The 26,188-nt window shown below is 38.3% G+C and overlaps 1 protein-coding gene across 2 annotated transcripts; it reads left to right on the forward strand.

Annotated features, from left to right (window-relative positions):
• The first annotated feature begins 907 nt into the window (after positions 1-907).
• LOC133793772 (cytochrome P450 90D2-like) lies at positions 908-3,119 on the forward strand. Of its 2 annotated transcripts, none has more exons than XM_062231056.1 (3): positions 908-1,139; positions 2,275-2,341; positions 2,888-3,119. In XM_062231056.1, the coding sequence occupies exons 1-3, from the start codon at positions 948-950 to the stop codon at positions 2,899-2,901; spliced, it is 273 nt and encodes a 90-aa protein (XP_062087040.1). In that variant the 5' UTR covers positions 908-947; the 3' UTR covers positions 2,902-3,119. The 2 variants fall into 2 exon arrangements, 1 of the variants encoding a protein (XP_062087040.1); XR_009874943.1 differs by lacking the exon at positions 908-1,139 and adding an exon at positions 1,284-1,341.
• Positions 3,120-26,188: the final 23,069 nt, after the last annotated feature.

The following is a 26,188-nucleotide window of genomic DNA, read 5'->3' on the forward strand; positions in this document are numbered from 1 at the left end:
AACACCTATGCAAAATTCATCTTTTCTTCAATTTAGTTGTTCTTTTGACAGATTTTCACTTAATTAATTTTGTAAAATTTTCTTTTTCTCCACATTTAGTGCCACATCAGGGGGTATTCTAGACAGAGCTGTTGAAGCAGAGGATAAGAAACATGGAGATATTCTAAGACTGGTAAATTTTATTCTTCTTCTACATTGTCACTTGGTGCAAAACATTGTCAATTCAGTTTGGTATTTTTTTTTTTCAATAACTCATAAAGGAAAATATTTACAATGTTGTGAGCAGGACCATTTCAGCTCAAGATCTGTCCCATTTTTCAAGTTTGTATTTTTTTTTTCTACATTTTTATTTCTGCTCTCATTGTCTCTCTCGGCTCCCTCTCTCTCTCTCTATCACTCATCTCTTTTTTGCATTTCTTAACTATTTCTACCAGCAAGTTTCAGAATAATACTTAGGGGGGAAGTTGTGGAACATCAAAATATCGCTAATGATCTCAAATTTCAACAATTTATTGTGTATAAGTTTGTTTGAATAATTGTCTGTCAAAACAGATTCACAATTATTATGTTTAATGGTACTTTTTAAAAGTTAATAACACATATAAGACTAAACCCCCTTTTGGTCTCTCTCTGAGATTGCATTTCAAGTACTAGTTAAGGCATTGATTAATTAGGATCCTGGAGAGGAAATGGAGTCTCTAAGAAAACAATTTCAAGAATTCATTCCAGGCCTCATGTCATTACCAATAAACATTCCTGGAACTAGGCTTCACAAATCATTACAGGTAAGTTAGTTATTATTAATCTATTACTACTCACATCTTGCCTTATTTCATGATTACTAATTATGTTGGTACAAAATATTTTTCCTCTTCTCTTTTCAGGCAAAGAAAAAAATGGTGAAGCAAGTATAGAAAATTTTAGAAGCCAGGAAAAGTAGTAGTGGGATGATCACCAAAGAGGCTCCAAGAGATGTAATAGATGTTCTTCTAAATGACACAAGTGGTCAATTAACAGATGATCTAATAGCTGATAACATTGTAGATATGATGATCCCAGGAGAGGATTTAGTTCCTGTTCATTTGACTCTTGCAGTGAAATATCTCTCAGATTGTCATGATGCCCTACAACAGTTACTGGTATGAACCACGTAGTTTGTTGTTTCTCTTTGATTTTTTCTTTTCTTCACTCTGAATGCTAACATGTAGAACTTCTTTAGTTCCATACTATGTCTTGTCTGAAGCTTTTCTTCTATTGTTCTGGGAATATCATTAGTCATTGGTCTGGCTCTTAGAGGTTTCCTTGCACAAGTAGTGTTTCTTGGTGTATGAAATGAATATGGTAATTTTGTCACATTTACACATCATGTATTATTTTCTTATTATAAATTTGTACAACAGCCTGTAGAGAAGTTACCACATCTGCAACCCTTTTGTCTAATTACTTTCTATTTATGCTGCTGGGTGCTCCTTTTGTATAGTTCTTTATTCTGGCAATTAGATAGCCTCCATTATAGTTGCGTTTTAGATTTTTCTTTTTCTCTTATTGGTTGGATGTAGTGTATGTTAGGCAAAAAATTTTTTACCCTTGTGGTTTTTCTGCTATTCTTTTCTTTTTTATTTCCTTCTTTCTTGCTTTACTTATTTGTTAAATCAGAGATGCTAGGCATAATTGTAACTTTATTTTTCTGATATGAGAAAGAAAAACAAAATAAAAATCAATTCCATAGTTTGCTAACTAAATAAACAGAGTCATTTGGCTCTGTTTCTTTGCTGTTGGGAGCTGTTCTTTTAGTTTTGTTCAAGTTTCTATTGTAAGTTTATTAGGTATAGAGTTTCTTTTCCCTCTTGAAATGAATTACCACATAGTATTATGAAAGCATCTCTTCCTGACAGAATTTTGATGAGGTTTCCTTTTTTATAATGTCATATTCCCATATATGAACTTAAAACATGACAATTTCCAGAGTTTTTGTTTGATACTTTAGTTTGTCTTATACAAGACATAGTAATTATCTAAATAATAATATATCAAATTGGCCTTTACCCAATGTTTCTGCAACAAATCCATTTGATTTTCAATATTTGATTTTTACTTATAAAATGAATTAAAGTCGTGTTTGGATGGTTTGAGCTTTTATGAATTGAGTCACAAGAGCCACTTGCATGAGATAGAGCCCACCTGGAAGTGATTCTCATATGAATATGTTTCTGTTTTATGGAAAGATATTTTGAACGGTGTAAAGTTTAACAGTACCTTCTGAATATGTTTCAGGTTTGTGGAAATTATGGCTCCTGTCTTTTCTCGAAAAGCTTGGCGGTGTGTATGGCACATGATTCAGGTATGGTGTGTGTGTATGGTTATTTAGTTAGGCTAAAAAACTTAAAAATTTATGCAACTAGAAATCTTAGAAGTTCTCGTGAAATCTAAGTTGGAAAGCTAGTGCTTTTCGCTTTCTTGACAAGAAACAGATTTTAGTTTATTAATACAAAAAAATAACGTTTGTTTTTTTTTCCCAGTTTTTGTTTGTCTTGTTTCCCATAACCTAACTCTAAACACATTTCCCACTTTGAACTTAGAAAGAAATAGAAACTTTGGGAGAATAAGAGGAATAGCATGGGCTTCATAAAGGACCTCTAACAGCCATATTCACATTCTACTTGTTAATTTGGATGCCATACTTGATGCCCTATTGGTTACCTATCACAGAGAGAATTTTGCCAAAGCTATTTACACATCAATGCTATGTTTGTATTGAACTTTACAGAAAGGAATTAATCTTGCTATGTCTTTAGAGAAGAAATAAATGGGGATAGAAGTTAGTACAAAATGTATGAATTGTTTCTTCATATTAATAATAAAAGGACTTTTTTTTTACATTGTGCAGGTATATTGAGATGATTTCTTTGGAGCAATTCTTGACAACATTTGTAGTTGAGGCCTTTAGAATGGAAGAATGTATTTCACTAATTTTTGTGTACATTTCTTGTTTTGTATTTAGTGATAAAGGAATCTAAATTGGGCATAAATTATGTTGTAATATGATTTCTTAAGCCTAGACTAGTAGACTAAATATTGTAATTACATTTTGAGTAATTAATAAAAATCTATTTATGTTACTTTATTTGGCTTCAACTTTCATATTTGTTTTCCTAGTTTTGTGTAAGTAAAAAAAAGATTATGTTTCTCTAAGCTAATATAACACATGTGTTATACTAAAGTGTAATATAACACAAATAATGTGTTATATTAAAGTCTAGCATAATACAAAAAATGTGTTATACTAAAGTATAGTATAACACAAAAAATGTGTTATACTAAAGTGTAGTATAACACAAAAAAAGTGTTATACTAAAGTGTAGTATAACACAAAAAAAGTGTTATACTAAAGTGTAGTATAACACAAAAAAAGGGTTATGCTAAAGTGTAGTATAACACAAAAAAAGTGTTATATAATCGACTATAAATAACATAATTCAACACTTATCTATATATTAAAATAACACAGAAATTGTGTTATCGTTGACAGTACAATAACACATCTGTATAACACTGATAAAGTGTTATGTAAAGTACCCTGACCTACGATGTTATTAAAAGCATTTTTTCTTGTAGTGTGAGTATAGAGACTTAGATCCTCGCTTTGGGGATTTCGAAGAAGAAGTAGACCCCATCGAGGACCTTGAAGAAGTCCAACTCGATGAGGGGAATCCGACCAGAGTTGTGAAAGTCGGTAAAAACTTTAGAGACAACGACAAAACAAGCACTGGGGGAGTTCTTAAAGAGGAACCAAGACGTCTTTGCCTGGTCGCATAAAGACATGGTTGGGATAGATCCTGCGATCATCAACCATGTCCTGAACATTGACAAAAACTTCCCACTTGTGCAGCAGAAAAGAAGGCTGCTCGACAAGGACCGATCGAAAGCTTTGAAGGAAGAAGTCGAGAAGCTGAAGGAGAATGGGTTCATCAGGGTGGCGTTTTATTCATCGTGGGTCTCCAATCCCGTACTCGTGCCCAAGCCGAATGGCAAGTGGCGTACGTGCGTAGATTTTACAGACCTTAATAAATCCTGCCCTAATAACTATTTCTCACTCCCGAGGATCGACCAGCTGGTCGATGCCACTGCAAGACACGAGATCCTCTCATTTATGGATGCATACTCTAGGTATAACCAAATTAGTGTGCATCCCCCTGATGAGGATCACACTAGCTTCCGAACTGATACAGGGCTCTACTGTTACAAGGTAATGCCCTTTGGTTTGAAAAATGCTGGTGCGACTTACCAGAGACTCGTCAACCACATGTTTAAGGAGCTGATCGGGGCAAACATGGAGGTCTACATCGACGACATGCTGGTTAAGTCGAAGAAGGTAGAAGGACATGTAAGGGATTTGCAGGAATGCTTCAACGTCCTTAATAAATATAGGATGAAGCTGAATCCCTTCAAATGTTCCTTCGGAGTTGGATCAAGGAAGTTCTTGGGATTCATAGTTAACTCAAGAGGAATTGAAGCTAATCCCGAGAAGATAAAAGCCCTGATCGAGATGAAGTCGCCAATAAAGATTAAGGATGTCCAAAGTCTGACTGGGAGAATTACCGCCCTTAGTAGATTTATTTCAAAATCAACGGACAAGTGTGTCCCATTTTTCAATCTACTCAGAGGCAGCAAGAAATTTGAATGGACAGATGAGTGCGAACAGGCCTTTCAAGCATTGAAAGCGCATATGGCGCAGCCGCCCATCATGTTGAAGCCAGTAGATAAAGAGACTTTGTTCGTCTACCTGGCAATCACAGATTACACTGCTAGTGCTGTTCTGGTGAGAGAAGAAGAAGGTGTGCAGAAGGTCGTCTATTACATAAGCAAAAGGCTGATCGGAGCAGAATTAAGATATCACCCCATTGAAAGGTTAGCCTATTGCTTAGTATTGGCCTCTAGGAAGCTGCGACCTTATTTCCAAGACCATACGATTACGGTATCAACCGACCAACCTCTCCGGCAAGTTCTGCAAAAGTCAGAGGCTGCCGGAAGATTACTAAAGTGGGTAGTCGAGCTCGGACAGTTCGACATATCTTACCTGCCGTGAGCAGCAATAAAGGGACAAGCCTTAGCTGACTTCATCGCCGAGTTTACAGAGCCCGTGGGTGACGAGCAGATCAAGGAGCCTAGCGAACCTAAATGTCAAACATAAGCACCCTCGTGGAAATTATTCACCGACGAAATATCTAATGAATCCCACGCAGGAGCAGGAGTGATATTGATAACGCCGGAAGGGCATCGATTTCACTGTGCAATAAGATTTGACTTCACTGCCTCTAACAATGAGGATGAATATGAAGCACTGCTCGCTGGACTGCGATTAGCCAAGGACATGAACATTAAAGCGCTTGACATTTATAGTGATTCTCAGCTAGTCGTGAATCAGATCTTGGGAGAGTATCAAGCGCAAGGATTAAAAATGGTCACCTATCTGAACAAGGCAAAAGATTTGTTAGCCCAGTTCAGCTGATACACTCTACAGCAAGTGCCTCATGATCAGAATTCCAATGCAGATGCTTTGGCAAAGTTAGCAAGTGCAAAAGATGCTGATACTCTGAACATAGTGCCAGTCGAGCGTTTGACCGCACCTAGCATCCAAGCAACAGAAACCTCTCTAGTCATCCTAATGGCGGATACATGGATGGCGCCATATGTAGAATTTCTATCAAGCGGCATGCTACCAGCGGACAGAAACAAAGCTAGGACCCTTCAGCGGCAGGCTGCTAGGTATATCTTGGTCGATGGAATTTTGTACCGAAGGGGATACTCACTGCCACTTCTCAGGTGTATTACAAAGGAAAAAGCCAAAGAGTTGATGAAGGAGGTACACGAAGGTTTATACAGGGACCACGCTGGGGGGCAAAGCTTGTCGAAAAAGATCCTAAGGCAAGGATATTTCTGGCTAGCAATGAATGAAGACTCCATGGAGTTCGTGCAAAAATGTGACAAGTGTCAAAGGTTTTCTAAGATCTCGCGAGCAGCTCCCAATGAGTTAAAGCAGATGCAGAGTCCATGGCCCTTTGCAGTTTGGGGAATAGATTTAATCGGATCTTTGCCTACAGGGAAAGGAGGTGTAAAGTATGCAGTGGTTGCCATCGACTACTTCACCAAATGGGCCGAGGCTGAGCCACTCGCGACCATAACAATGAAGAAAGTGCTTGACTTCGTGGTTAAAAACATCATCTGTCGCTATGGATTGCCAAAAAAGATAGTCTCAGATAATGGCACCCAGTTCGATAGTGATCTATTCATAGACTTCTGCAAACGCCACAACATTATTAAAAGCTTTTCTTCAGTTGCTCATCCCCAGGAAAATGGACAAGTCGAGGCAGTCAACAAAACGCTGAAGGATACACTAAAGAAAATACTTGAAGAAGCTAAGGGAGCATGGCCAGAACAGTTTCCTGAAGTCCTTTGGTTGTATAGAACTTCCCACCGAACAGCAACAGGTCATACCCCGTTTTCCTTGGCATACGGATATGAAGCCATGTTGCCTGTTGAGTTGGATCCGCCCTCTCACCGTAGATTAACATACGACCAGGATTCTAACAGCCAACTCCTCATGGAATCCTTGGACTCGATTGATGAAAGACGAGAACAAGCCCAGCTCCGAGTAGCTGCATACCAGCAAAAGGTTGCCCGATATTTCAACTCTAAAGTTCAAGAAAGAAAGTTCAATGTTGGAGACCTTGTGCTCCGAAGAGTTTTTCTTAACACACGCGACCAAGCTGCTGGAGTCCTCGGGCCAAATTGGGAAGGGCCTTACCAGACTGATGAAGTCCTTCACCCAGGCACTTATAAACTTGCCCGCTTAAATGGAGATCTCGTTCCTCGATATTGGAATGGAGAACACCTGCGCAAATATTATCAATGAACAATTCTTCTTAAAGAATTGGCTTGTATAAATTTTACTTTTTACAAGTTTTGTGTAAGATCTTATTGATCACTCATAAAGACATGTTTAGTCCATTTACTACGAGAATAAAAGGGACTGTGCTCAGACAGTCATTTATTGCCAACTATTGTATTTATTACAAGTATTTTCTCATTACATGTGTTGTTTTGTTGTATTATAATTCTAATCGCATTGCTACGAGCAGTAACGTTCGGGCAGGCTCTAGTCAAGGCAAGTGACCAAGGACCTAAAGCTCCCCCCGATCACTTGTTGGGCATACAAGGTACAAGTAAGCAAAACATATAGTTAAAAGGTATGTGAACACATGAGCAAAATAAGTGAAAGCATGCTAGGGCACTTAGAGTATTTTTCAAAATTTTTGATATTTTGTTAAATCAAACCAAAGTTCTATGCTAAGTTCGGTCATGCGAACAATTAGATATTATAATAATATGCAAATATATTGTAATATCAAAGCGATCCTTTTACACCGCAAGCAGTAACTTCTTGGATGTAATTGTTTAAAATAAAAGTAAAAGCTGCCCGTGCAGCAAACCAAAAAATTATATTGTCTTTACATCATGACCCGTAGGTCGTGTAATAAAAAAAAAGAAATATAAAAGTAAAAAATTAAGGAGCTTGAGGCGCTGGAGGATCCTGGGGAGGGTTCTGGTCGACGGCTTCATTGTCCGCACCCTCCATCCCGGCAGCTAGCGAGATTTCGGGGGAGGCAGGGACCCTTGACCCTTCTTCTTCAGCAAGTTGAGCTGCGCAGCGAGCCAGCTCAGCTTCCCTCGCGTTCTCAGGAAGATAATCAAAATTGGCACCCTGATTATGCTTCCAGAAGTCATAGAAGCACCTCAGGGTGGCATTTTTGTACCTTTCTAAGTTGGCAGCATTGGTCTTCTCCAAGTCCTTAACTTGATCCTCCATGTCTCTGGTTTCTAGCCTGCTCGCGATCAAGTCCAGCTCGAGCTTCTTAGCCACCTTATAATTAGAGTGGTTGGACTCCTTGTATTGGTCCCTCAGCTCGCAGACTTTCTCCAGAGACTTCAGCTTCTCCAACAACTCCTTGGCCAGTTGGGCCTTTTTTGCAGTCACCACCGCCAGCTGATCAGCGTGCCTGGCCTCGACAGCTTTGAGTTCGTCCTCGTGCCGTTGATCCGAGGTCCTGGCCTACTCGGTGATGGCACCCAGGCGGATGCGACCAGCGGTAAGAGTTAGCATGGCCTGCATGCAGAACAAAAATTAGATAAACAGTAAAATTACCAAAAGCCTAATGTCACAAAAGAGACAACTTAAACTGGTTCAGGGCTTGGTTCAGAATTGGGTCGACGCCCATCGTCTCCGTAGCCGCCATTTCTGCCCGGCAGCGGTCGTGCTTGGCGATTTTGGAAAGCCTCTCCTTGATCAGTTTAAAGGAGCGGCCAACCATCAGATTCGCGGTTGAGGCAGGAGCTTCCTGCTGGGTTTGGTCAGATGGGGCAGCAGAAGAAGGAGTTAACTCGACCGCAACAGATGGAGTCTGCTGCTCGTGGGGGGAAGCCAGAGTCGCAGTGGCAGAGGGCCTGTCCTCCGAAGGGCCTGCATTCCAGACCTTCTTCGGCTGAGGCGCCTTGCTGCACTCCCCATCATATCTCTTGCTGGCTTTCTTTTTGCTCTGAGGGGTAGCAGCAGCCTCTGGGGTGCTGTAAAGGTCGAATACATTGGTGGAGTCCATATTTGAAAAGCATGAACAAAGTCAAACCATGCGATAGCATGAATAGCCAAACACATTACATCAGAAAAAGAAACAAAAAAGGATTGCAAAGTCCAATACCCGAGCTATTATTACTGGTCGCTACACTACAGACTCTACTAGTCTTACACTCATTCTTTGACACGAAGAAGTCTGGCCCTAAGTGTGGAGCATATTTAAAATTGTCGTCCCCGTCGAATAGATGACACAGAATTGGAAAATTGTTTAAAAGCGAAATCGGCAGGCTCGGTGGCCTTCTGCTTTCATTTCCCCGAGGGGGCCAAGGGCCTCTCTGCTCGAGGAGTGCTAGCAGGTTCCTTGATCGTGACCCCAGTCGGTCTCCTCCGCGGAGGAGACGCTCGGGGTTGCTGCTCGGGTTCCTCTTCGGTGCGAACACTCCCTGCCGATGCCCCCCTCGTGTTTGATTGAGGGGCCCAGAGGCCAGCCAACCTAAGGTTAGCCTCTGTAACTAGATTCTTGACACTTTTCTCAGCATCTGGCATGCTGGCTAAGAGTGCCGATCTTGACTCCATTCCGGAGTTGGGTTTGGTCGCTGCCACGGGCCTGGAAGACATCAAAAGTGTAAGACATTGTGGAGGAAAACACTAAGTGAAGAAGTTAGCCAGCAATACGAAAGTTTTACCTCCTCGTGCGAAAGCCAAGTTGTCTGCGACCAGATCAGGCGTAAGGAAGTACTCTTGGTAGTACCTCCCCACGTTTGAGATGTGGGTCGTGTCAGTCAGGAAAGTACGTCCGTTTTCCTGATGACAAAGATGGAAGAACCTCGTGCCTTCATGGTTGGGGTTAGAATTGAGGTTGAACAGATAGTTGACCTCATGTGGCGATGGCACGAGCCATTTTTTCTGGCTGTACAGGATATAGAGTGCAGCGAGCATCCTATATCCATTTGGGGTAATTTGGAAGGGGGCAACTCCAAAATAGTTGGCCACCCCCTGAAAGAATGGATGAAGAGGCAAGGTGGCCCCTGCCTCAACATGGAACCGCGACCAGGCGCTGTAGGCGCCTCCAAGCATATTAGCCCTTTGGTCTGGGTTGAGCTTGACTAGGATCACCCCTGTCAGACTATATTTTCTTAAGCAGTTGGCGATTATTCTCACCATCACCCTACTTTCAGAGACTACATGCCACTCGACATCCGGCTGAGTTGCGTGTCGAGGGCAGGCGTGTCCTTGGATATTTGGGTCAGGGACATTTTCCTCTCGACCACTGGTTGAGGGAGCATCAGCAGCAGGCTGATGAGAAGTCTTGGAGGTTTTTCTTTTCTGGGCCTTAGTTTTGGTGCGAGCCATATTTCGGGTCAAAACTAGGGAAGTGTTTGGATTAATACGAGAAAAAGGAATATCGGGTATCAATGTCGAGGGTTATTCTTCATCCTCGAGCAGTTGAGCCAGCAGATCGTTGTCGATGGGTCTTTCTCCTCCCCACGGTTTTGCATATAAACTGCAAACATACAAAGGGGGAGATAAGACGCACAACCTGGGAGCTTATGTTGAAAGTTGGAATAACGTTGCTCGCGTCTATCGACCAACAACATTCTAACTGAAATACTAAGTTTTATGCGAGCAGTTTGAAAAACGGATCAAAATTTTTTTTCTGAAAAAAGCTTTTTCAACTCCAAAGGGGTGGGGAAAACCCAGTTTTTCAGCTAGCCTAAAAATCGAATTTTTTCTTCGATTTTACGCCCTAAATCCATGATCCTGACTATCAAACTGATCCCTAACTTATATAAAGAAAAAGTACAGTACCCTATCAAGCATCAAACGGTATATGTAAAATCTTCACAAATTTCTACCCAATAACACAAAAAGTTTCAGAGCACAGAAGCATCATGCATGGCATCTCAAAGGGTTAAACGTCGAAGAAAGTTTACCTAAGTGGAGATTGGAGATTCTGAGAAGGAAGAGCTTTGAGTTTGCAGGCGAGAGATCCTCGGCAAAGCGTCTAAAAACCTTGAAGTCCGGGGTTCTGAAATGTATTTCTTGAGAGTTCTTGGCAAAAAGATGGCGTGTAAAGAGTTAAAAGAAGATTGTGGGGATTATTTATAGAGCTGATGTGTGCCGAAATGGGGTAATCGTGGGTTACCTTTTTCAAGGCATGGGGGAGTGTAACAGCCGTCGGAATGATTTCTTGAAAACTGAAAAGGCATGATTGGACGTGATTAGGTCACTATTTTCAAGAACACACGAGAGTTCTGACAGATTTCGTGGGGTATACGAAAAGTTATTTTCCTAAGTTTACTTATTGTTGGTCGCAATAAATAAACTTGGGGGGCAAATGTTTATCCATAAATCAGTTGCTGATGACGTGGAAATGATTTTTGACACGTGGCGGACACATAGCAGAGATACGGCTCGCCTATCGACCAGCATTATTTTTACACAAAGAGATCAAAATCTATATATGACCAGCCTGGTTGTATGTTCGCTTATTTATGTAAAGATCTGTACAGTTGTGAGGTTATCCAAGAATATCTCTTCATTATGACCTGCAGATCTGATCATTAAGGATAGATATTATTTCCTAATTCATGTAACTCTTCCTGAGCCTATAAATATACAAGAGATAGCTCAAGGAAGGGAACGATCTTTTTGCTTAGAGAATTACATTACTATTATCCATCATTGTATTGTTTTCTTCTTCTAAGGTCCGTGAAACTCAGGAACCATCGTTCTTTGATCACACCTTGGGAGTTTAACATCAATAATAGTATCAAGTGGACGTAGGTCATTACCAATTACTGGGGTCGAACCACTATAAATCTCTGTGTTCTTCATCTTTCTATTAGATTATTTTCAAGCTCTATATCGTTTTCTTGTCGTTTCCTAGACTCCGTGTCGTTGACCAAAATCAGGGTCAACATAATTTGACACTAACAACAAGAGATTATATATTATATGTTTAATATAATATTAATATTATATGTGATTTTAAATTTAAGTTTGCTGTTATTTTTTTTAAAAAAAAAGTTTGTTGTTGGTTGATAGTAGATTATATTATATTATATGTTTAATATGATATTATTCTAATATGTGAAGTTTAAGTTTAATTAAATTTTATTTAAGTTATAAAATATATAATTTTATTATTTTTAAATAATTATTATTGTAAAATATCTAAAAAATATTATATTTTAATTTGTTAATTATTTATTTATTTAAATTTAAGTAATGTTAAATATAAAAATATTATGTTAAATATAAGAATATTAAGTTAAAACTAACTAAAAAAAATAGTTAAAACTAAAAATTTTGGTTATCTAATTACTTATATAAAAGAGACTAGATACAAGCAACGTGCAATATACACGTTTGCTTAGTTTTATTTATAGAATTTATTAATTATTTTTATTAAATTTATAATAATGTCATATAAATTTAAAATAAATATCCTATTTTAATTAAATAATTTATTTACTTTTGTTTAAGTTTATGTTTGTTCTAGTTTTTGAATTTGGGAGTGACAACAAGATATTATATATTATATGTTTAATGTAATACTAAATATTATACGTGAATTTTAAATTTAAGTTTCTTGCTAGTTTTTTTTAAAAGTAATTTGTTGCTAATTGACAGTAGATTATATTATATGTTTAATATGATATTATTCTAATAAGTAAGTTTAAGTTTAATTAAATTTTATTTAAGTTATTAAACGTATGATTTTATTATTTTTAAATAATTATTATCGTAAAATATCTCAAGAATATCATATTTTAATTTGTTTAATTATTGATTATTTTTAAATAATTATCATTGTAAAATATCTTAAAAATATCATATTCTAAGTTGTTTAATTATTTATTATTTTTAAATCATTATCATTGTAAAATATCTCAAAAATATCATATTTTAATTTTTTTAATTATTTATTTTATTTTATTTATGTTTAAGTGTTTACAAACTACCGTTAAGCATAAGAATATTATGTTAAATATAAGAATATTTCGTTAAAATTAACATTAAAAGAATAAAAACTGTTAAAACTAATAATTTCCGTTATCTACACACTTATTATATAGAATAGATATTTTTTATTGTAGTAACAATTTTAAATAAGTAAACAATATTATATATTACAAAAAATTAATGTGAACATATTAAAAATAAAATTAAACTAAAGTATTGTCTATAGTTTAAAAAAATTCAAAATAATAAATATTAAAAAATTTTAAATTAAAAATATGAATTTAAAAAGTTTATTTGATCAAATTTTATTTATTTAATTTAAAAATGTTCAAAGCAAACAAAAAATTAACTAAATATATATTATTTAATTAATGGCTATCCATTAAAATAAATAATTTTTCATTGAAAAAAGAAAATGGACAAAATAAGAAAACATATATATTTATGTCTCATTTTACTATATTACAAGTTTGGATAAACAAAATAAATAGTTAATAAAAAAAATTAAGCATATAAATATTTTTTTGTTATAGTTTTGAAAACATAATTGATAGAATAATTTAATTACTTTAATATGAAATTTTAAAATATGTGATAATATATTATTATGGCTCATTCATTACTTTTTTTCTAATTTATTTATCTTATTTAGATGATTTTATTGCTTTTTTTAATTTACTTACCTTAGTTAGATAACTTTATATTTAACGGTGTTAGAAAATAATAAATAATGTATATTATATAAATATTATATTATATAAAGATATGCTATGTATATTATATAAATATTATATTATATAAAGATATTATGTAAATACTTTATATAAAATGTTTTGTTTGGTATATAGACAAAACTATGTCACGAAGATGTAAAAGCATCAAATAATTTAAACGAAAAACTATAAGAAAGTTGGTCATAGATGTACGATGGTGTTTGCTTCACTATAATGGAATTATAATCATAATAGAAATGGCAATATAATGAAATTGGAATAGTAATGAGAATGATGTTATAATTTTATTGGTTCATTTATGAAATAAACATTGAAATCATAATTATATTGTTTGATTGAGCAAAAGAATATAATAAAATAAGTAATGTATTAACAAAATTATCACTAATTTAATTTTTTTTAAATATTCAAAATTTGAAAAAACACTATAAAATGTCTTTTAGTGCGCTTTTTTGCGTTGGTTTTGCACACTCACCATCGCAATTGATCAAATCAGCTCAGTATTGTCGATTTTAAACTGATGCTAATTTTTGTTAATAGCGTCGGTACTTTAACCGATGTTGTTAGTAAAGACCATTAGTGTTAGTTTAGAATTGACGCTTCTGATATGAATCACGACAGTTTAAATCTGACACTTCTAATATCAATCGCAACAGTTCTGATATCAAAAATTTTATAAAAAAAGACATTAAAAAAGGCATCAGTGTCGGTTCTAAACCGACACTAATGTACTAAGAAAAAAAGGTCAAAAGATGGGCCAAAGCTCATTATCCCTCAAAACCCTAAGATCTATCTCTAACCCTTTCATTCTCTACTACCAGCCGCCTCTCTTTCATTCTTTCTATCTTTTCTCAATTTCCCTCGTTCTCCATATATCTTTCACTCTCACTTTCTATATATTTTTTTTCTTTTTTAGTAGATGGTTGTTCAGGGCAGTTGTGGTGGTTTGAGGCGATGGTGGGTTTGGATGTTCGTGGGTCTCGGCATCAATGCCTCATGGTGGTGCTCACATGGTGGGGGTGGTATGTAGGTTTCTGCAGGGCGACGGGAATCAGTGACTAGTGGGTTTAGGTGTTCTTTTTTTCGGTTTTCCAGGTGGTGGTGCTCGCGTGGTGGCGATAGTGATGGTTCGGGGTTCAGTGGGCTTGACATCCATTTGTAAGCTTTCTCTATCTCTCACTCGGTCTCTATTTAAATGTAATGGCATTGTGATTGAGTTTTCTGCTTTGATTTGTATTTGGTATCAATGTTGATGCCAGCTAAAAAAGAATCTGATATTTTTTTTAGAAGCGACAGTTTAAAACCAACGTTATGTATATCAATAGCGTCGATTCTAAATCGATGCTTCTGAATGTATCAATCGCGACACCTTCTACAACGTTGATTTGGAAATCGACACATTGGCAGTAGTTTCGGTTCTCCACTGACACTAAATCTCTTATTTTTAGTAGTGACAATATAAAATAATATCATTATTTTAAATACTTTTAATTAATTTTTTTAATTACAAATTGTTGACCCAAGATTTGGCCAACTGACACGGAGTCAAAATATGCTTGATATGAATGAATATGTAGAGAAGAACGTAATGACAAAAAGTAGTAACAAGACGATATTTTTATAGTGGTTCAGCCCCAGGATCTGGTAATAACCTACGTCCACTTAGATTGTTATTGATATGAGAACCAAATGAGTGATCAAAGAACAAGGGTTCAATGAGTTTCACTAACCTCTCAAGAACAATACAATATTACTAGGAGAATTAATATAATCTCAAATGATTCAAAAGCCAAAAGTCCCTTCCTTGAGCTATCTTTCGCTATTTATAGGCTCAAGGGTGATTACATAAAATCGTTACAGATATTCTTTCCTGAATAATCGGATACTCAGGAGATTGTGTGAGCTAAATTCGGGATTTACAAAGATCTTCTCATTAATGTTGCTTTGTATGCGGAACTATCGACCAGACTGGTCCCAGGTAAGACTAGGCTGCTTACTGCTCCGAACGCGTCTTCTGGTCGATACTCTAGCAAAACTTTCACAGGTGTCAGCCACGTGTCCAGGGACCACTTGCCACGTCATCAATGCTAATTTTTTGGATAACACAAATTATTATCAATGTTTATTATAATAAAAATAATAGGGAAAATACCAATTTGGCCCATGTGTTTTGTTAAATGACAAATCAAACCTTGTGATTTGTAAAATTGAACAAAATCATACCCTGAGCTCGATTTTGGTCAAATAATTTTTCAATATGACCCAGACGCATTTGAATTTTAAATTAATTTCAATTTAAAATAAAATACAATGCCATGTGTTACACTTTCAATAGTCCAACTTATAAATTTTAAAAAAAATTAATTTATTTAAGACAAATTTTGAAAATTAATTTTAAAACTATAAATAAAATATTAAAAAAATAAAAATATTAATACAAATGAAGATTTATCTTCTCTCTCCTCTCTCCTATCTTTGTCTCGCTTTCTTCCTCCCTTCGTCTCTCTCGTGTTCTTCATATTCTCAAAAGAAATCAGAAAAATAAATACAAAAATTAACATCCAAAACTTCATAACTCAAATTAAAATCAAAGTCTCCTAGAATCAAACAATAATCGTAAACTACTATTCCTCTTTTGCTATGCAAATCTTAACAAAACAAAACTACTATGTCAATCTCAACAGAACAAAAAAAAAAAATTGATTGGATTAGGCTCAAAGTATTACAAAGTTGTCAATAGATTTAAGTCAAAATCTTAAGCTCCATTGTCATTGAAGCATATTAAAATCTTGAAAAAAATAAATAAAATCACAAATTTAAAGCTAACTAAGCCAGCAACCCAGATTTTTCCAGCCAACTAAGCAAAGAAAATAAAAAGCCCTGCCAACCGATAGTGAAAACACAAAACACTGATAGATTTGAAGCTAACTCATGTGTAGGAGCCCATTCTTTTTACCCAGTGCATAGATCTCGTCGACCAACCCACACCTCTCCTCATCATCCTAAAATTTTGCTTGTTCTCTGCTAATGTTGTATCCGCCTCCCCAGCACCCATTTAGCGAACCTTGTGCTCACTCCAAATGTGGCCCAAGCTTATGTGGCTCTTGCCTTCCTCGCCTTAGTTGTTCGATGTCATCAACTGTCCTACGCAGAGACACAAATTGATGGAGCTGCCTAGGGCCGACTCATTATTGCTGAAGAGAAGAAAAGGAAGATGAGAAGGAGAAGAGAGAGAGAAAAAAAATAGTTTTAAATTATTGTTTATTAAAATGACTTGTTTTCATAGTTAAAGTATTTATTTTTATTCTTATTAGAGATTTTATTTGATATTTATTTTTATATAATTAGCTAATTTGTAAAAGTTGGGGTATTTTAGTCATATGAAAAAATTGTTTGACTAAAATTGGGCTCAGAGTATCATTTTGTTCAATTTTATAAAACATAGGATTCAATTTGTTATTTCACAGACATGGACCAATCGAATATTCGGGTAAAACACATGGGCCAAACTGATATTTTCCCATAATAATATATTATTTTTATATTGGAAAGATATTCATCCCTATTTGTTAGATGGTAATTTTATTGAAAGATAATATATATAGCATTAAACAATACAGATTAATGCATCCAAAGCAAGGGAATTAAATTATAACGTAATTGCCTCTAGAAATAATAAAAAGAAAGGGCAAAAGAGGCATTTTAATTTTACTTTAATATTTCATTGTAATTGAAATCCCTTTACATGGGTTTTCTAGTGGAATGAGAATTATGACATATGATGAAATTACAATTACAAATGGAATAAAACTTTTCATTCCATACAATCTACCAAACATGCTGTAAAAGCTCTTTGCTATATGGAACTAGAATTATTTTTAAAAAAAAAACTAAGATTGGAATAATGATTATTTATTTTTATGCGTGTTAATTTGTTGCCAACTTAGTATTATGATTAATTATACACACTTTCAAAATAAATTATCATAACAAAAGGATATGAAATAATTTATCTCACTTCAATTATACATTCGAATACAAGTGGATTCATATTTTTTTTATATTAAATTATTTATAAAGGAAAATTTGATTTTTAATGTAATAAGTGCCACTACATTTAAAAAATATCCTATCCCTATATGACTCTTGTTTTGGTGCTACTAATGACGTTTGTTATCCAAAAAATAGGCGTGGATGACGTGGCAGACATTTTTAACACGTGGCTAACACCTGGCGGTGGTCCTGTTCGACTATCGACCAGGGAGATTCCCCTGACATAACATGTGGATTTTATATACGACCAGCTTGGTTGTATACTCCATATATTTTGAGAAGATCTTATGCGATTGTAATCATATCCGAGATTATCTCCCATAATTCCTGAGTATCCGATTATTTAGGAATGAATATCTGTAACAAATTTATGTAACCCTCCTTGAGCCTATAAATAGAGAAGAAATAGCTCAAGGGAGGGACTTTGGACCTTTTGGCTAATTCTGAGTTTATGCTTTACAAGAGAATTATAGCTATTATCTTCTGATTGTATTGTTTATCCCTCTAAAGCTTGTGAAACTCAAAGAACCCTAGTTCTTTGATCACTCCTTTGAGAATCAATATCAATAATAGCTTAAGTGGACGTAGGTTATTACCAATTCGTGGGGCCAAACCACTATAATTTGTTGTGTTGTTTATTGTTCTTTCCATTAGATCTATTTCAATACCTTCTATCACATCAAGGATTTGACTCCGTGTCAGTTGACCAAAACAAGGGTCAACATTCTGGTGCTTTCATTGAGAGCTCGAGACGAATCGGTTGAAGTACTAATGGCAAAGACAACCAGGAAGACTGGGCAGGCGGCTGGCGCTGCACCATCTCAACCTCCTCCTCTGAACATGGCTGAGGATGAGCCACACTTGGAGTTTGATGAGGAGGAAATGGACTCCGAAACGCTGAGAAATACTCTGGGAGTATTGCAAGATGAATTGGCCAATCTGAGGGCCAGTCAAGAAAGTGCTGCGGAGACCATGGCGCGACAGCAGCAAGAAATAGAGCGTCAGCACCAAGAACTGAGTGAAAGACAGGCAGAGATGGACCATCGTTAAAGGGAGGCCATGGCAGCCTAATCAACCCTCAAATGAGCCACCTTAAATGGATCCCAATCCTAGCCCTCCAATCCAGCCAACGAGCCCTCAAAGGCCGGAGCAGCCACCAATGCCTTAGGATGATGTCCCATCTAGGGACCCTGAGATGCGACCTCCATCCCTTGCTGGTCGAGGCAATCCCCCACAGCAAAGGCACAATAGGGTCGGGCAGCAGCCCCGCAGCCCTAGACGCCAAGGGGGTGAAGAGTCGCACCCACCGAGCAGGGGACAGCATCCTTCTGGCAACAGAAGGAACTCAGAGACAGGCTCTGCAGTCAGGGGCCCCCCACGGCATGATAATGCACGGGGACCTACCGACCAGCGCAGGCCTCCCCCTAACGCTCGAAAGTTCCTGCCCGAGGAGGCAACTGAGGAGACAGTCGGTCCCACCATAGCCAATCGAGGTTCAAAGATGGCCGTGGCTACAATGAGGCCGACTCAGGCAGAGGGAATGTCGGTCGAAGGAACGAGGAGAGAGGTGGAGGCAGAAGCCCACCACCTAGAGAAGACCAACAAGCGAGACGTAATGCTGGGGGGCAGTACAGACAGAACAACGTCTTTAGCCAGCTCGGAGTCAACGAGCAACGACGAAGAGATGACAATTTAAGGGATGTACTCAACGACCGCCAGGAACTGCACGACGAGTACATTCCCCCAGCACCAGAGGCCCCAGCAATTCCTGAAGCCGTTCAGGCCCAAATAGATGCCCTGAACCAAGCAGTACAACAGCTGGTCGGGGGAAGAACGTCTCACAACGAGTACGACAGAAGAAGGGGCACTCCTTTCATCCAAAGGATTGCTGTGGCGGAGACTCCCAGTAAGTTTAAGATGCCCACACTTCTGAACTTTGACGGGTATGGTGACCCGGTATCTCATGTCAACAAGTTTGAGATACAAATGGACATTCAGAAAGTGTCCGAAGACGCTCGGTGCAGGATCTTTCCTGCAACACTTTCTGATGCTGCACAGGAGTGGTTCTTTAAGTTCCCTTCTGCAAGTATTGTATCTTGGGAGATGTTCGTAAAAGAGTTTTACAGACAATTCTATGCGGGTCGTGTGCACCCAACTGAGGCAAACCAGCTGGTCGAGATACGCCAGCAAGAAGGAGAACCACTGAAAGACTACATCTACCGTTTTATGCGAGCCGTGGCTGGGGCCAAAACAGTGGGAGACGAAGGCAAAATGATGGCCCTAACTATAGGAGTTAGGCGCTGTACCCCTCCTTGGAGTAGCCTCAGGAAGCATGGGGTTAAAACTACCCAAGAATTTTTTGATCGAGCTTATCGATACATCAAGCTCGAAGATGAAATTGCCTGCGAGGGAAAGACCCCAAATAAACATAAGGGGACTGAAGACCCTGCCAAATCCGCCAATGGGTCAAAGCCCAACAGCAACGGCAATGGTAAAATCCATGGGAATGGTAATGGAAAGAATGGGGGGAAGAGGCCCCATAACGAACCCTCTACTTCTGAGAGTAAGCGCGCTAAGGGCAACCGTTATGAGCCACGGTTCACCAAATACACTGCCCTTATCGAGTCTCGAGCAGAGGTGTATCAGGCCACAAGTTCCACTGTGCCTTACAAAAGACCCGCTGCCATTCGAAAGGATATTTCGAAAAGGGATACCACCAAGTTCTGCCGTTTTTACAATGACTACGGACATGATACGAATGAGTGTAACCAGCTGAAGGATGAAATCGAGTTTCTTATTAGACAAGGACACTTGAGGAGATACGTGTGAGCCTCGGGAACTTCCCAACTAGAGGCTCCAGGTGGCAATGAGCAGGCGCCTACGCACCAACGCTCGCCACCTTTACAGCCTGACCCCGTGGCTGACACTTTACTCACCATCTGCGGAGGCCCGCACCTTGAGGGAAACAGCGGAAAGGCAAGGGAACGATATGCTCGGACCCTACGCCACGACCAGGGCATCGAGATGATGACTGTAGAGGATCGGGCATCAAAGAAGGCTCGGACAGAGGACGGTGAAATAACCTTCTCTGATTGCGATGTCCAGCATGTCCGGTTCCCACATTTTGATCTGCTGGTCGTGGATGTTCAAATTTCCAACATGATGGTGAAAAGAGTACTGGTCGATGCAGGAAGTTCAGTTAACATCATGTATAAATCTTCGCTTGAACAAATGAAGTTGTCTGTCAAGGACTTGGAGCCCTACAACCAAACAATTTATGGTTTCTCTGGCGAGGGACTCGCTCCAATAGGGTCAATCAGGCTTCCAGTAACAACAGGTACAATGTCCGCTACCAGGACATTACTCACTACTTTCATAGTAGTCGATTGTCCTTCAGCCTACAATGCTGTAATTGGAAGACCCATACCAGTTGACCTTCGGGCCGTCACCTCTATATGGCACCAGGCCATGAAATTCCCAACAGACGCAGGGGTAGGACGCGTGTTGGGAAACCAGAGGGAAGCAAGGGAGTGCTACAATGCCTCATTCACTAAGGCCAAGAAGGGTATGTCGAGGAGTGCTCCCCCAGAAAAGTTGCAGATGGCCATTGATGTACAAGCCCAATCAGGTGATGAAGTCACCAAATAGGGTGTTGCCCAAAGTGAGGATAAAGAGTTAGATCCTCTCTTTGGGGATTTTGAAGAAGATGTAGGACCCGTCGAGGACCTTGAGGAGGTCCAGCTCGACGAAGAGTTTCCGACTAGAGTAGTAAAGGTCGGCAAAAATTTAGAAGCAACAACCAAACGCGCACTGGTGGAATTTTTGAGGAAGAACCAGGAAGTTTTCGCCTGGTCACATAAAGACATGGCTGGGATAGATCCTGCAGTAATTAGCCATGTCCGGAACGTCGACAAAAGCTTTCCATCCGTGCAACAGAAATGAATGTTGCTCGATAAAGACAGATCGAAAGCCTTGAAAGAAGAAGTTGAAAAACTAAAGGAGAATGGGTTCATCAGGGTGGTGTTTTAAATATCGTGGGTCTCTAATCCAGTACTGGTTCCCAAGCCGAATGGCAAATGGCGAACCTGTGTGGATTTCACAAACCTTAATAAAGCCTGCCCTAAAGATTGCTTCCCACTCCCAAGGATCGACCAGCTGGTCGATGCAACTGAAGGCCATGAGATCCTCTCTTTCATGGATGCATACTCAGGATACAATCAGATTAGTATGCATCCCCCTGACGAGGATCACACTAGCTTTTGGACCGATACAGGGCTATACTATTACAAAGTAATGCCCTTCGGACTGAAAAACGCTGGTGCGACTTACCAACGACTAGTTAACCACATGTTTAAGGAGTTAATCGGAGTAAACATGGAGGTGTGCGTTGATGACATGCTGGTAAAGTCAAAAAAGGCAGAAGGACATGTGAAGGATTTACAAGAGTGTTCAATGTTCTGAATAAATATCAAATGAAGCTAAATCCTCTCAACTGTTCCTTCGGAGTAGGATCAGGGAAGTTCTTGGGGTTCATCGTTAATTCGAGAGGAATCAAGGCTAATCCCGAAAAGATCAAGGCCCTGATCGATATGAAATCGCCAGAAAACATCAAAGATGTGCAAAGTTTGACTGGAAGAATTGCCGCGCTCAGTAGATTTATTTCAAAATCGACGGATAAGTGCGTCGCTTTCTCTAATCTACTTAGGGGCAACAAGAAGTTCGAGTGAACTGAAGACTACGAACAGGCTTTCCAAGACTTTTAGCCCACATGGCGCAGCCTCCCGTCTTATCAAAGCCTATAGATGGGGAAACTTTGTTCATATACCTGGCGATCACCGAATATGCTGCTAGTGCGGTGTTAGTAAGAGAAGAAGAAGGCATACAAAAGTCAGTGTATTACGTGAGCAAGAGGTTAATCGGAGTCGAATTGAGATATCCTCCCATTGAAAGATTAGCCTATTGCCTAATTTTGGCCTCAAGGAAGTTACGTCCTTACTTCCAAGCCCATCCAATCACAGTCTTGACTGATCAGCCCCTTTGGCAAGTTTTGCAAAACCCAGAGGCTGCTGGTCGTTTGTTGAAATGGGCAGTCGAACTCGGGCAGCTCAATATCACTTACTCATCACGAGCAGCAATAAAAGGACAAGTCTTGGCTGATTTCATTGTCAAATTTACTGAACTCCCAGACAGCGAGCAGGGTGAAAAGCTTAGTGCGCCTGAGCCTCAAGTTGAAGCTCCATCGTGGAAGCTATTCACGAATGGATCATCCAACGAATCTCACGCAGGAGCATGAGTGATATTGATAATGCCGGAAGGGCATCGATTTCACTGCGCAATTAGGTTTGATTTCACTGCTTCAAACAACGAAGCTGAGTATGAAGCCCTACTCGCTGGGTTAAGGTTAGCCAAAGACATGAACATTAAAGTGTTGGATATTTACAGTGATTCACAGCTGGTAGTGAATCCGGTCTTAGGGGAGTATCAAGGGCGAGGTCTGAAAATGGTGGCCTATCTGAACAAAACCAAAGATCTGTTGGCGCAATTTGAAAAATATACCCTCCAGCAAATACCTCGAGATTAGAATTCAACGCAGATGCCTTAGCCAAGCTCGCAAGTGCAAAGGATGCTGACACTTTAAATATAGTGCCAGTTGAACGGCTGCGTGAGCCAAGCATACGAGCAGACGAAACTAATATGGAGGTCCGGTTAGCAGATACGTGGATGGCACCATACCTGGAGTATCTCACGAGCGGTATACTACCAGCAGATAGAAACAAAGCCAGAACCCTTCAGAGACAGGCTGCTAGGTATATACTGGTCGATGGTGTTCTATACCGAAGATGATACTCAATGCCACTGCTCAGGTGTGTTACACCAGAAAAGGCTAAAGAATTGATGAAGGAAGTACATGAAGGCTTCTGTGGAGACCACGCTGGGGGGCAGAGCTTATCAAAGAAGATCCTAAGGCAGGGTTATTTCTGGCCGACCATGAATGAAGACTCGATGGAATTTGTGTGAAAATGTGACAAGTGTTAAAGGTTTTCCAAGATCCCTCGGGCGGCTCCTAATGAGTTAAATCAAATGCAAAGTCCATGGCCCTTCGCAGTATGGGGTATTGATTTAATCAGGTCCTTGCCCACAGGAAAAGGTGGAGTGAAATACGCAGTTGTGGCGGTCGACTACTTCACCAAATGGGCCGAGGCCGAGCCACTCGCAACCATAACGACAAAGAAGGTACTTGATTTTGTCATCAAGAACATTGTTTGTCGATATGGATTTCCAAGAAAGATTGTCTCGGACAATGGCACCAAGTTTGATAGTGACATGTTCACAGACTTCTGCGAAAGGCATGGCATAATCAAAAGCTTTTCTTCAGTTGCTCATCCGCAAGCAAATGGGCAAGTCAAAGCAGTAAATAAGACATTGAAGGATACCCTGAAGAAAAGGCTCGAAGAAGCTAAAGGAGCATGGCCAGAACAGCTGCCTGAAGTACTCTGGTCGTATAGAACTTCTCACCAAACAGTAACAGGTCATACCCCATTTTCCTTGGCATATGGCTATGAAGCTATGTTGCCTGTCGAGTTAGATCCACCCTCGCATCGCAGAATCACGTACGACCAAGGCCAAAATAACCAACTGTTGATGGAGTCCCTAGACCTGATCGAGGAGAAACGAGAAAGAGCCCAACTCAGAGTAGCTGCGTACCAGCAAAAAGTCGCTCGATATTTTAACTCCAAAGTAAAAGAAAGAAATTTCAGCGTCGGAGACTTAGTGCTTCGAAGAGTTTTCTTAAACACCCACAACCCAGCTGCTGGAGTACTCGGACCAAACTGGGAAGGACCTTACCAGATTGAAGAAGTCCTTCATCCAGGCACCTATAAACTTGCACGCTTAAATGGAGATCTCGTTCCACGTTATTGGAATGGAGAACACCTGCGCAAGTATTATCAATAAATAGTCCTTCTTAAAGGACTGGCTTGTATTAATTTTTACTTTTTACAAGTTTTGAAAAAGGGTTAGTCATGTTATATGGCTGATCGCTTATAAGTGTAAGAGCTTTCAAAGATCACTCATAAAGACATGTTTAGTCCATTTAAATACGAGAATTATAAGGGACTGTGCGCAGCCAGTCTTTCTTGCCAAACTTTGTAATTTTTTATAAGTATTTGTTCATTACGTGTGTTGTTTTGCTGTATTATAAGTTTTCCATTTTATACTGAGTAGTAATGTTCGTACAGGTTGTGGTCAAGGCAAGTGACTAAGGACCTAAAGCTCCTCGATCACTTGGGGGGCATATAAGGCACATAGAGAGAAAAGCATACCAAGAGGTATGTAAACACATGAACAAAATAAGTGAAAGCATACTACGGTACTTAGAGTATTTTTCAAAATTTATATTTTATTAAATCAAGCCAAAGTGCTATGCTAGGTTCGGTCATGCAAACAAATATTATAATAAAGCAGAAATATTATAATGTCAAAGGAATCCTTTTACACTGCGAGCAGTACTGCTCAAATGTAACTGTTCAAATAAAAGTTAAATAACTGTCCTTGCAGCAATGAAAAATATTGTCTTTACACCACGACCCGTAGTTGAGATAACAAAAGAAAAAAAGAATTAAGGAGCTGGAGGGTCTTGAGGAACGTCTTGGTCAACGGTTGTGCCAGCTTCAATGTCTGCACCATCTATCCCTGTTGCCACGGAAATTTCTGGGGAGGCAGGCACTTCAGCCCTCTCTTCTTCTTCCAGGCGAAGGGCACAGTGCGTCATTAAAGTCCTCCTCAAGTGATGGACCCAAAACGTGTATGTTTAAAATTTATACTCGCAAGCGCACGAATCGTATTTATAGAATAGTTTTCGTGTAAGCACGAGATCGAACCCAAAGGAGTTGTCTAAAATAAAAAAGAAAACTATTTTAAATCAAAAGTAATAAATTCTAACCTAGCTCCAAAGATTGATGAGTTTTAATAGTATGAACATAAAATGAAATATTGAAAAATAAAGCTATTTAAGAGAATAAAAATAAAGCAATAATGAGTTGACAATAAGTGTTAAAAGAAAAGATTATTAAGATACTAGAATCCACAAAATGTAAGTTTAATAATATTTATTAGTATATTGATTCCCAAGTTTTAGTGATAGTTAAAATAATTTAAACTATCATTTTCCAAGAAGATTTATAATTTTAAGCACAAATTTCTTATAAAAAGATAGGATTTTTCTTCACTTTTCAAAATTATAATTTCAAAGCATTTAGTGTAAATCAATCTAATGAAATAACAAATAAATCAATGAACATTATTTATAAGGCAAAACATAATATTTTTGTTCTAAGCATGGATGTGTACAATTTAATGACACATCTTACACAAAGAATATTATGTTTATGCACTAATGAAGAACAAAGTGTAAACATGTTCTAACAATCTAAAATACAAGATATTTAAGATGAAAGAAATATATGTAGAAGAAAAATCCATAAACTTTGTTGTATTACAAGGGAAATCAACATACAACATAAATATTACCTAGTTACAAGTTGCTTCATCATGATCTTAATAATCTTATGAAAAAGATTAGAAGCACATAACTAGAGTAGAAATTACAAAATAAATGACATACATACTTGCAAAATGCTCTTGAAAAACCCAAATGGAAGAGAGAATGGTAGAGAGAAAATGAGAGAAAAAGATGGTAACCAAAAACATTAAGCACCCCCAAAATGGTCTTCAAAACCCTTATTTATAGCCAAAATGAGATTATTAAAATAATCAATTTAAATTAAGTAAATTGATTAAATTA

The sequence above is a fragment of the Humulus lupulus genome, chromosome 8 (genome assembly GCF_963169125.1).
Source record: "Humulus lupulus chromosome 8, drHumLupu1.1, whole genome shotgun sequence".
Lineage (NCBI taxonomy): Eukaryota > Viridiplantae > Streptophyta > Magnoliopsida > Rosales > Cannabaceae > Humulus > Humulus lupulus.